At 36.2% G+C, this 13,281-nt stretch overlaps 1 protein-coding gene across 5 annotated transcripts in view; it reads right to left on the bottom strand.

Moving 5' to 3' along the window:
* Positions 1-781: 781 nt before the first annotated feature.
* The window catches only part of mtf1 (metal-regulatory transcription factor 1), a 99,556-nt gene continuing 87,056 nt past the window's right edge, over positions 782-13,281 (bottom strand). For 2 of the 5 annotated variants that reach the window (XM_059954333.1, XM_059954332.1), the window contains exons 10-11: positions 12,359-12,422; positions 782-10,508 (exon numbers count right to left, since the gene is read on the bottom strand). In XM_059954333.1, coding sequence (XP_059810316.1) covers positions 10,105-10,508; positions 12,359-12,422 — 468 coding nt within the window. In that variant the 3' untranslated portion in view covers positions 782-10,104. The remainder of the gene's footprint in view (positions 10,509-12,358; positions 12,423-13,281) is intronic. The other 3 variants (XM_059954335.1, XM_059954336.1, XM_059954334.1) reach the window with 3 other exon arrangements.

The raw sequence follows: 13,281 nt of genomic DNA, 5'->3' as shown, positions 1-13,281 counted from the left end.
AGAGTAAATCAATGGGGTGAAGTTTATGAAGAGCAACCAGATTTACTTAAGCTAATTGTTACCTCTGTTCTAATATTCGCAGATCTGGGTACCTAGGGAAATGATGTTTCAAATGTTTTAAAAATGGTAAATCAGACATTCAGTACTAACCTACCTTCTGTCCTTCCAACTCACATTAGAATAGTGTTGCTGAACCGACTGGAAACGTGTTCTTGTATACCTTTTTGATTTCTGGCTCAGCTAGTATGTCCAAAGTGCAACTACAGTGTACCAAGAAAGCATGTGGACAGAACTGATTTATTGTGCAGTAATGAAATGACCTATTAAAAGCATTTCAAATGAATTCATGATCTGATTTTTTTCCAATACAAAGGTCCTTGCCACCAATTGCATTGAGGTGGAGTGAATTCTCTCAATGTTGTAGGTTATGGGTGAGTTGAACTCTCCAGTATAGCTGATAACTAATTGTATCACCTGAGACGGGGCTGATAAAGCTGGAATATATGGAATTCACGAAGGTGTCTGAAGAGGAGAGGCTGGATAAGATTTTCAAATGATTGAGCCTCATCTCCAAATGTAGCCTCTCATATCTGAGAATAAAATTCTCTAGAAAATGATTATTTAAACACTGGAAGAGGCTTTGTGTTGATGATCTTAATTACATTTTCTAACTAATGATTCACCCTACAATTTATATCAAGTAAAATAATTAATATATAACTCAAGCTGATGATTCCTTCAGGACTTTCTTTTTAAACAAATGAAGAGAATCTAAATAATGTTTCAATAAAACACTTACTGCTCATAGTAAGTCAGTATTTATTAATCAGGCTCTTATGCATCATATTGCTCAATTTCAAAAATGTTAAATCTTCCCACATATTAGCAGATTTTCCAAACCAAAGTACAATATTAATTTAGTACAAAAACAAGCAATTCAGCAAACTTTTTTTTACATTTACATTCTTCAAAAATACAAATCCATTGTTATTCTTCACTCTTTGGGTTTTGGAGACATTCTCTTCCTTTGGAAGCAACTGTAACTTTTTTTGTTTTCACATCAGAATTCAGGAATGAAGACACTCCCAACTACACATTTAAATAGATTCATTAATACAGTACATGCTGCATTTTTTTTGATCTCCAATTCTTCTGCCCCAAACCCTTGGCTTCACCATGTAAGGCCTGTGGAATATTACAAAAAGTCAGCACTAGAGAAGCTTTCTCTATTCCCACTCTACACGCTACATTGTGGTGTGCTTTGCTTTGTTTTTGATGTTGCATATACAGTCAAGAGGCAACAATCCAATCATGAACCAATTGTGCTGTATCAACAAATGACAGGATAAATAAGTTACATCTATATCATGTGCGGCATAAATATTGCGAAGGTCTGTAGCAAAGAGCTCACTTTATTATCGCCATATTGTGAATTATAACTTAAAAAAAGAATCAGTTTCCAGGAAATATCCATCTTCAGGATGAGCATAATGTCTAGAGCAGTATTTATTTCCTATGCCTGGTTAATCTTCTAGAAGAAAATGCACAGGATCAGAACATCTCTTCCAATAAGAATGAGGACATCACATTACTGAGCCCGCAAAGCAATATTTCAACTCATATAGTTTTAGCTTGCACTCCAGGGCAGTTTTTCCATTTTTCCCAACATTTTTACAAAAAAAATATAAAATACGTTTCAGGTAGCATTGAGGAAGGGATGCCAGAAACCTAATGTTGTCCCTAATCTGGAGAATAAGAGCTACAAGGAAGGCTAAAAATCACCAGAAAAACAAAGTTGTTTAAAAATAAATGGTTATCGATGATAGTAGCCACCTTTTGACAAGACAGGCAGTTTGTCATCCTCAATATGTCAGTAATCTATCTTATAAAGGCCCTGATATCACTGCTGTACAAACAGCCAATTTCCTACATACCTACTAGAGATATCAACAAACTTGACAGAATGTGTAGCATTCTTAGATTTTTAAAGGTAAAAACCAAGTTAGCAAGGGGAAACCCAGGTGCACATTCACCTCTGAAGACCCACTCCTGTTGCACATTGTACCTGGGGCTTGGAAGAGTGACTCTCCAAATCAAATATTTTCAGTAATAAGGCCCATTTGCCTCAGTCCACTTTAAAATCTTTACACTGAAGTTTCAGCTCATTTCACTGTTAGTTTCCCAATGTAGGCAAGAGAATCCCGATTGGTTTAACCAGCTGTTATGTGCAATAAAAATAAAACAGAATCTAGCTCACTCTATGCAATTTATACTAATATACATTTAAAAAATAAAATTTAGGAAACAGTTTCTGCAACAGGTGTCCAGTTAAATGATAATTTAATACAACAAAGTGGTTTGACTCTTAGGTTGCAAAGAGCTTCCTCAAAAGCAACAGTGCCACTAAGAAAGCAGGCAAACCATCTGTAGTAAATGAGCAAGGGGTATGGAACGAAACAGTACTTAGAAAATATAATTATGTTACAGTGCTCTCCCTAGTACTTAAACCACTTATGTTGACATTAATGGGTATTTTTCAACAAATGAACTATAATATAAAATTACATACTCTATTCTTCATATGATCACAATATTTCAAAAGTAACATGTACAAATTAAAGCAAACCATTTACACAGAGTTTGCAAAACTAAAGTCCTCTTAGCAAAGTGTGCAAAAGCACAACACAATTGCAAATTAACCAACCTAAAGTGCTTCAACTTAAAGGAATTAAAAAAATAAATGTTGCAAGGAACGCATATAGTTTTCCTAGTGTGTATAGATTAAACTAAATAGTAGATATTTGGATGAAATGTAAATTCATTTGCTATCAGCAATTACACAGTGCCACAGAATAATGTTCAAATGAAATTCTAAACAAGTCTCCTAATAATGTTTCTAAGAACTTTCAAATTAAAGTGAGTAAAAGATGTTCCAAAAGAAGGAAGGGTAGAGAAAGAGAAGATTTTGACTGACGGTCAGCAGACATGTATGCAAAGATTTTCCAGCATCTAATTCATACTACAGGTCACTTACACAATGGAACAAAATGGTTGTCATTTTAATGAGGTTTTGGCACAGGGAGTTGTTCTATAACTTTTAAATGTGATTTCTAGACAGCTTTTACAATTTTTTTTTGTCTTCTGTATCTCTATGACAAAGCTTCATGCTGCCAGTTGCATTTGGGTGAGGACAACCCCAATCAGAGATTAAGGGAGCTAGGATTTTACTCTCTGGAGAGGAGGATGAGAGGAGACATGATAGAGGTACACAAGATATTAAGAGGAACAGATAGAGTGGACAGCCAATGCCTCTTCCCCAGGGCACCACTGCTCAGTACAAGAGGACATGGCTTTAAGGTAAGGGGTGTGAAGTTCAAGATGGATATTAGAGGAAGGTTTTTTTTACTCAAGAGTGGTTGGTGCGTGGAATGCACTGCCTGAGTCAGTGGTGGAGGCAGATTCACTAGTGAAGTTTAAGAGACTACTAGACAGGTATATGGAGGAATTTAAGGTGGAGGGTTATATGGGAGGCAGGGTTTAAGGGTCAGCACAACATTGTGGGCCAAAGGGCCTGTACTGAGCTGTATTGTTCTATGTTCTAATATTGTCACTGCACAGATGAACTATTTCTGTACCTCATTTGATAAATCAAGAGGCATAAAAAAGGTGGCTGAACCTATAATAAATCAGCAAGTTAGGCCAGTGAACCTGTATTAACTATAATTGGCAATATTCCAACTCCAGGTTTTTAAAAAGCAAAGGAATCAGTGACTCAGACTTTGATATTATACAGTGTTCCTAACTACATTAGGGGAACCAGGGAAGTCTCAATATATAGCAACAAGAGATTAAAACTCACAACATCAGTGCACATTGCATCAAGAATGAGGTCTTCCACTAAGGTGCATTAAGTATATCAAGCCATAAGTCTAAATGTTATGTAGCTGATGTATAACACTGACAGACAATCTTTGGGGTTGTCTGAAAATTAAATTTGCAACAACATCACTTACTTTGTAGTGAATTGTTGTCACTTTACCTGTATTATAGGTAGGTAGCTGCAATGGTAGAAAGCAGGAAATTTATTACAGCTGGAGCTCTCTCTTGCAACTTCTCATTAAATATGATGCTGTTTTAATCTGACAATGAATCGCCCTCTCTCTGCCAGGATAAGTTGTCATGTATGCTCAGGCCAGTGGTTTGTTCTCAACTGACTTCTTCTTGGGTTTTGAAATGAAATCTAGTAGCTGATTTTCCCTCAAAATATTCAAGGCCAACAGGTTCACTGAGAATATATGAAGCTTTATTATTCCTAATGCAAATGATTGAGATTGCCACTTTAATGTTTCACACTTCTTACAAACTCAAGTTCATAAGAAACCACTGCTCTTCAACAAAAAAACAAGTTTAAGCAAGGTGGGTGAACTCAGAATCTCAATTTACTATGCTCACCTCTCTTCCCCCTTGCCACTGAAAGACTACAGTACTTTAAAATCTATGTATCCTATCACAATTTGGAGTTGGAGGGATGCACAGATAGATTAAATTTCAAAGGTTTATTATTTATATAAATACATGATTAAGAGATGCATTTGTTTATAATTAGACACTGCTTCTAATAAAAATTTCTAGCTGGAAATCAATTTTAATCAAAAATAATGAACAGACTACCCTTTACCATCATCCAGGTATATGCTACAGATAAATAAAATAATTTAGTCCTTTTGATATTTAAAGAATGAAAAACTGTAAAAATGGATGCAAGAAATCGTGTTAAACGGCGATGATAATGGTCTTATTGTGGATCGGAAGATAATACATCATCCTCACTACTGTAGATTTTTAAAGTTTAAATATTCAATTGTTTTAGAAATTCTTACATATTAAGCTTTGAAAGCTTTATTGATATACAAACATTTGAATTCAAATTATACTACAGTTTAAACTATAAATTTAGTGAGCTCAGCATGGTTTTCCTTTCTACTCATTTTGTATCAAGTTGTATTGAATAGACCGATAAAGGTGCAAACCCAAAGTTATATCAGCCTATGCATTCCTGATTAACAGTTTTGATTTATTAGTCAAAGTGGTAAAATTAGAAAGATTTGAAATTACTACATTTTTTAACAAATCATTTTGACAATTTACTTTTTATTACGATAATCTATTGCATATTCTAATGATCTGTATTCAAAATTCAAAGTACACAGTAGATTATTTTATATACATTCCTGTATCATTTCAACTTCAGATTATTAGAACCTTCTAAATCTCAATAATTTCCAAAAACAGAATTAACGGCAGGCTTACACATCTATCAAGGTATTTGACAGATACCTACAGATAGTCAACAGCTATGTCAATATTAGGCACTGCCTAACGTATTTTAGGATACCACTACCACCTGCAACTTGGAAACTTTACTCAAAAAAATTCATGTGAATTCTATCAGATGTACTTTTAAACTCATGACTCTCAGGGTAAAAGATTGGATAAATAAAGAAACAAGCCTATTTAAAACATGGGAAATAGCTTAGAAATAATATGAAGTCTACAAAAATAGAGTGAAGGATAATGGGATAAATTTCTGCAATGAATTTCTGGAATTAAATAATCAAAGTCTAAATAAATTTAAAATAGTACAATAAACATCACATTTTTGCTATACATTTTGCAGATCACCAGAACTGCAAGAATGATAGAAAGTCAGTCCAGTTGGTCTTACAAAAGGGAATAGAACTTGAATGAAAATATTTGCAGGGCATTGAACAAAGAGCAGGAGAGCATTTGCTGACTAGACCAAACTGGCAAGACAGTATGTATTCAATGGGACCAATAGTGCCTTCCAAATTTCTAATGAACTACGATTACTAATGAAGTGCTATAACACTGGCAGAACACTGGTCTGTACTGAAAATCAGAGATGTCAATCTTAATTATATTGCTTTGTTAAAGACCTCATGAAAGTTACACATTTCATCTCAGTAGGGAAGACCAAAGCTGGTACTACTCAGACTTGAGCAATACCCAGATACATTTATAGCCACTGTAGAGCAAAATATTACCATGCAAATGATAACTGAGCCGTGACACAGAACTTACATTATCTAAAAATGTTGCATTACGTTTACCTTGTATATTAGAATACAGGTAAAATGTGTCTACCAGCCAGTTGCTAATCAGATAATATTAATGGAAGTTCAACCACAAACTAAAAGTCTTTTACATTAACGAGCACACAGTTCAAATGAACAACTCCAATATACTGTGAGAAAGGAACCATAAAAGACCACCAACTTCTGCAATTTTTATTTTGCCTAAGTGAGAATGAATTTATGGGGGGGAGTGGCAGGGGAGGGAAGTCTGTGAGAAATGGAAGGGAAAAAATAAAAGTATAGTTTTTAGAAATTACACATTCAGTACTCTTTAACCACCACTTGAAAGAACAAAAGGCACCAGACACATGGAATGCCACCATCTGAAATGTTCCTAAGACTCCTAGCCTCCAATCATTTCGGCAATGAATAAACACTTCTGAGGACTGTTATATCCTGATTGCTGCTGGTTCTATTAAGAATAATATTCAAATTAAATTGCAGCAGAGAAGAAATTCAAGAAAGTTATTTTATTCCGGATGCCTAGATCAAATCTGAATTTTGATAAATTGCAGCAAATGTACTGCAAATTTTGTCTACAATTAATAGGAAAGCAGATTTATTAGTATGGCTTTACATTTCCCAATGCAAATTACACTAAATTAATACTCAATCAAAATATATTTAGATTTGTATTATAAAATGACACCAGAATAAACTCTGAATACAAACAATCATTTAATTGCATTTTAATTGCACCTTCCAGCTCAGTAACACCAAAAAGAAAACTGCTGCTATTGCACAAACTTACCAAGGAATAATTTTAGGCAATTAGTTTAAATCTCTCCTCCAAATTAGATAACTTTTTAATTCTGAATTTCACTTTCCTCCTAGTATTTCTTGTTTCAACTTAAGACAGCTCAATATTTGTATAACACAATAAACACATTGAGTTGTCCAAAGCACACCATAACTCTTTTTAAATCAGGCTATTGAAAAGACTTAAGTTTAGTGATAGCACCTGTACCTTGAAGCTAAACAAACCATAAAGCTGCTAGACAATGCCTGATCCAATCAATAGTGCTGTACAAAAGCTATAAATCACAAACCAACCAAAATCTGTTAATAAAGAGAAAGCACTGATGCTGGCCTCTAATGCCAATACGTCCCTGTTATAGAACTGGTCCTCTGTTTAAAATTTACCCCATTGTGACATGTGCAACAATAGGGTAGTTTTGGACTTTAGGTAATTAATTAAACATTTTTTCAGCCTGCACATAATTTAAACTTTTCTCAGTTATTTATTAAAATATTTATCAGCTCAACACCCGTTATTAGGTTTCATATGTGGTAAAAGAAGGACTTCTGTTCATCCATTAAGGGGAAGTCCAGAACCAGGCTGGAAGTTTACTATTAGATATTCTTTCTGAATAATGACTTTCCCTCAAAAAGAATTTAATTGATTTAGTAAATGACTTCTGAGGTAAAATAATCCTAACAAGACAAAATCCAAATCAGCTTCTTACAAAATTTGTAAGCTACATTCATATACTTTAGGTTATTAAAGTTTTAACAATTGTGACATTTTATTAAGACTATTACTTTGAACAAAAACAAGGGAATATACTGACTTTTGGGTTTGATGGATGTCCGAGCTCAAGAGCACACTTACTTTCAAATGTTGACTACGCAGTCTTCAACATCTATACTTTCTTGATTTCCACTTTACTGCATTACTTCCCACCCCATCACAAAATTTACTTTTCCCTTCTCAAATCACAATTAATGTTCAAAACTTTTGCATCAAGTGCCAGCACCAATTCACAGGTTGAGTATAACACACCCAGGTTCAGACTAAGACACCTTCTGTCCTACAGTGATCTATCAGTCATTAGAAAAGCACCCCAAATGCATTACAAGCTTTGTGCATCTAACATCAGACATTGTGGCCCTGGATTAACTGTACCATTTGCATAACATTAAACTGAGTTTTCCAACTCAGACACAAACTAGTCTGATGCTGCCCAAGCACCACAGAACTTCTAACAATTTACAGGAAAGATTTTCAGTATAATCCCTGTGAACAAAATTTGAAAAGTAAAAGTGACTGTACCAGGGTTGAGTTTACACTTTTTTGTGAAAACTTGAACTAAGAGATTTAAAAGAAAAAAAAGTTGTTTTACACAGACTTACTTTACCATAGAGCAATTTCATTAGTTAATTGCTGTAACACATACACTTAAGGAAACTTGATTAAAAAAGTTGTTTTATGGTGTTATTTTAAATTTTGAGGTCATATAGCAGCATGATTATTTATTTCATCCTTTATCCTCTTCACTTTTGTTCCTCCAGAAGTTTTCAATCTCAGAATGCAACACAGCAAATGCAAAGTAGAAGCAGAGTCATCCCAAACTGATTGCAATAAGAATATCTGGTGTTGATAAGTAAACACAATGTGAAATTCTGCTGAAAGCACTGCAAAGCTTGTGTCTGTGACCTACCAGATAAGGACGCTTTCACAAAGTACTGAAATATTTCTCATATTCCAATGCTTTCAGCTCCCACTTTCCATTGGTAGCCTCACACGGTACTTCACGACAGTACACATGGAATCTGCATGACTAGCAACTTTATGCAGTTGACCAGTATCATTTGGAAGCAGTTATTTAATGTGCATGCATTGTCCATGTACATTACATTTACACAGTGCCACAGCAGTAAGTGTGTAGACTATCAAACACCAAGTTCTCAATTGATAACAGTTGGGAATAAATTACAATACATTTTGAAATGTATTGGGCATCCTATGGATGTACAGTACCCAGTTATGTGTTCTAATTTTGGAAAACAATGAGTTTCATTTTTCCTCAATGATTTTTCTTGAACAAATCTTATTAAATTAAATAAAAATACAAGAGTGTTGAGCATGTAGAGAGAAAATATTTACTTCCCTGGAAATGTCACTGTGGTATATATATTTTAGAGCTACAGTAAGCACACTAAAATCCTCTGTTTTGATTTAAGCTCAAAACATTTTTTTTAATTCTACCAGCATGACATTGCCATTGTTATGACAGAGATTTGCCTGTGCAGGGCAAACAATGCTCAATTGTAACAAGTTCCGTTCGATTATTTCTTTGTCCTTCCGAAGTAAAATGGAAATAATCTGAATACCGAGCAGCTTTTGCAACAGCTTTGGATAGGATCCAGATCCAGCTACTTAGCAATGCAGCATAATCCATTGAGATTCTCACCCACTGTAATCCTGGAAAACACAACACAAGAACTGAAGCAAACTGTATTTTTTGATTATACTTTTCCAGAAGATTGATAATTCACTGCAGGCTTGATCATGCACTTGACCATGGTTAGATCAAAGATGATGCAGATTTGCTCACTTCATACTCTGCAATGCTGCCTTTGGTCACCAGGGGCTCCAAGTGAGCTGTGTAAAGGAAATAAAATGCCTTTTGTGACAGAAATCAAACACTACCGTAAAATTTACTCAATTTACTAGTTTGGCACCAGGATTTTCTGTTGGTGAAGGAAAAGCAGCTCTCAAACAATGAACCAGTGGCATAATCCAAACCCATCAGTTCTTAAGCCTGTGGTCTGTCAATCTATGTTACAGAAAATTTGGGTGAACATCAAAAACTTCTTACAAGTCAATCAATAGGGGCTTCATTTGCACCAGCACACTGATGTTTGCCATTTATTCTCAGTGGATTTGTTCTTAGTACGTATCTCCCTTTTTTGCCCAATTGAGACTCTAGAAACAATCCAAGTCCAGATAAACTTTCCCAAAACTGTTGAAGATATAAACTCTAGAGTGAACCTGGAGTAGAAGTTACCCTATCAGCTTGCACAAAAAAAAAACTGGAAGTATTTTTGCACAAAATTGCTCAGAGCAAGTGATGTTCTGCATAAAAATGGCCCTACTCTTTACCCTTCTGCATAAATAAAAAACAAGTATTTTTTAATTTAGAAAATCAACCTCTTTTGAGCATAATTATTTGGAGAAATTGCTGCTCAAGTCCCCTTTTACCTTCTGCAGCAGTGCCTGAATGTCACTTGTCTCGATGTCAGACAAAGTTGAAGGGGTTCTCGGACTCTCAAGAGAAAGAAAGGAAGTAACATCCATATTGCTCATATCTGGTTGGAGTTCAGTCTGCAAGGGTGACTGTGCTGCTTGACTGCCTCCCTTCGAGCTGGTAGGAAAAGTCTGAGACTGCAGGTGGGCCTGCTCCTGATCCGATGTAATCTGGGAAGTATCAGCTTCCCGTGACAGATTTTCCTTGTTGTTGGTGTGTTTCTCTTTACTTGCATCACGGCAGGCACATTGACACTGACATGACTCTTCTTGCTTGATGATTATGACAGGAACACTCAATCCTATCTGCTGCACTGGGTTTCCTGCAGGAATGAGAAATAGAACACCAGGCACATTTAAAAATCAGTGGGAGACTGCTGACATCATACTTAGAGTAAGGTAACATGAGCTTTATTTTTTGCATGTACATTGAAATATAAAGTGAAATGTGTCATTTGCGTCAACTCCAACACAGTCTGAAGATGTGCTGGGGCAGCCTACAAGTACTGACATGCTTCCATTGCCAACGTAGCATGTCCATAACCTACTAACCCTAACCTACACATCGATGGAATGTCATTGGTAACAGGAGCACCCACAGGATATCCATGTGGTCATGAACAGAAAGTACATACTCCCTACAGACGGTGGGAATTGAACTCTAACTGCTGGAGCTGTAAAGAGTTATGCTAACCACTAAGCTACCATGCCGCTGGTCTCCAGTTTGCACTGTTGGAGCTTGAAGTCTCAAAAAATAATTTGCAGTTACCCAACTCTAGATAATATTGACATCAGAATATAAACTGTGCTGAATCTGCAGCTATAGAAATAAAGAAATTAGTGCATTGATTCCAAGGAGACACACAAGAGACTGCAATTGCTGGAATCTGGAGCAACAAGTGAACAGCTAAAGGAGTTTAGTGGATCAAGCAGCAATGAGGATAGGAAATTGTTGACACATCAGGTTGAGACCCTGCATCAGGACTGTTCTAATGCAAGGATTTGACCCAAAATGCTGACAACTCTTTTCCTCACACAGACACTGCCTGACCCCGAGCAGATTGTTGCTGAACATCAATTCCAACCACCCAATGTGACAACCTGGTCAGTTTAGATAGAAAGATGCAAAGTTAATGAAAGGCAATTCCACAAGCTTCACCTTTCTGGAGGTATCTACAAGTGGGAAATGCATGGCAACCAAACTAATCTACTCAGCTTAACAACTACTGTGTGGACTTAGCAACTACCAGACACAGGGCCTGAAATGTTAACCGATACCCTGGCAATAGATGTTACCTGACCTGAGCAACAGACAAAATACTGAAGGAACTCAGCAGGTCAGGCAGCATCTATAGAGGGGAATAAACAATCAATGTTTCAGGCTGCAACCCTTCATCAGGACTGGAAAGGAAGAGGAAGAGGCCAAAATAAGATGGGGGGTGAAGGGGGGAAGGAGTACAAGCTCACAGGTGATAGGAGAGACCAGGTGAGGTGGAAGGCAGATGGGTGGAGAGGGATATGAAGTAAGAAGCTAGAGGGTGTAAGATGTAGTAAGATGTGATATTAATCCCTAGCTTCTTACTTCACCCACCTTCTCTCTCAGCAGGTGTCACTTATCATCCACTACTTTGTACTCCTTACCCCTCCCCTCATCTTATTCTGGCTTCTGTCCCCGTCTTTTCTAGTCCTGATGAAGAGTCTTAGTCTAAAATATTGAGTTTTTTTTACACCTCCATAGATGCTGCCTGATTTGATGAGTTTTTCCACATATGGCGGGTGACGCTCAAGATTTCCAAAATCTCATGTGTCTGAGTGTTTCCTGGATTTTCGTTTTAATTACAATGTGTTAATTTCAAACTATAACACATTTGTTATGCAAGTGTAGTATCATAACCCAAGGCTACTATCTGATCAAAGAGACCTCAATATATCCTCAGGCAACAAGTTAGGTGGCTGGCATTATGACATCACAAGAATAAATAGTTAGCCAAGTTTGGAAAGGATCCTATGGCTCAAAGAGAAATCCTACATAAAATATTACAGCTGAAGTATTTTACCATTTATCTAAGTGGAAAAACTGAAGCTTGCATCCACTTTAGCATGAATTAATCCATTCCAATGTTTACTCAATACCTAAAACATTTAAAAACAGTGCAAAAATAAGAACTGTTACCTGTATTGCCCGTAACTGGTATTGCTGTGGTAAAAAACACCTTTTCTACTTTAGGACCCTGTTGCTGGAGAAAAAAAAATACTGTTACAAAAAATGAACAATGCACTTTAATGTTAATCATTTTACAAAGTAATTATTTACTTAATAGCAATTAATGATGGAATTGTTCAGTCATCAAAACATTTATTCTCCACTCTGGCTGTGAAATAGGACTTTCCTCAGGGCAGGCTCTGTCAGTAACGGGACTTTGTGTGTCTTTTTTATAGGGCAGTGCACCTGTACAATCCACGCCTCCAATCTCAATTTATTGACTGGAACACTTGACTCCAAACAGCTTTTGTAGAAGACATTACCCCAGAGGTTCACAAAGTTTTTTGAACTTAGACTGTGATTGTTTAAATGGTGTACTCAGTGCTGACGAGAAGTAGTACAATTGTTTTTGTGTCATTAGTTAAGGCAGATTGTGTTTGTCTATTATTGTGACTTAGGTGAAGTTCAAACCACATTTTATGAGTAATTAATGCAGAAAACCAGATAATTGCTAAGGGTTGACAAACTTTTTCTTGCAACTGTACACACACCCACACACTGGAAATAATCTCTTCAATTGCACCTTTATTAATAAATAAAGGTAGGCAAGTGAGCATTATAGATAAATGGGGAAAAAAGGGAAGTCCTGCTTGCACAAACACAGGACATTCCAATGCACGTTGCATTATAAGCATGCCTGTTTTGATAACATATTTGCCTCTGAGTCACAAGGTTGTAAACTGAAGCCCCAGTCTAGAGACCCAACCACAAGTTCAAGGTCAAGTCTCCAGTGTTGCCACTGCACTCCTGAAACCCCTTTATGCTCTCTTCAGGTAAATACAGTGGTCCCCAACCACCAGGCCGCAAGGATATGATTTGGCGATATGAAATGA

Source organism: Hypanus sabinus, chromosome 30, assembly GCF_030144855.1.
Source record: "Hypanus sabinus isolate sHypSab1 chromosome 30, sHypSab1.hap1, whole genome shotgun sequence".
Lineage (NCBI taxonomy): Eukaryota > Metazoa > Chordata > Chondrichthyes > Myliobatiformes > Dasyatidae > Hypanus > Hypanus sabinus.
Note: the sequence above shows the minus strand (reverse complement) of the source record. Positions and strands in the feature narration are given on the sequence as shown.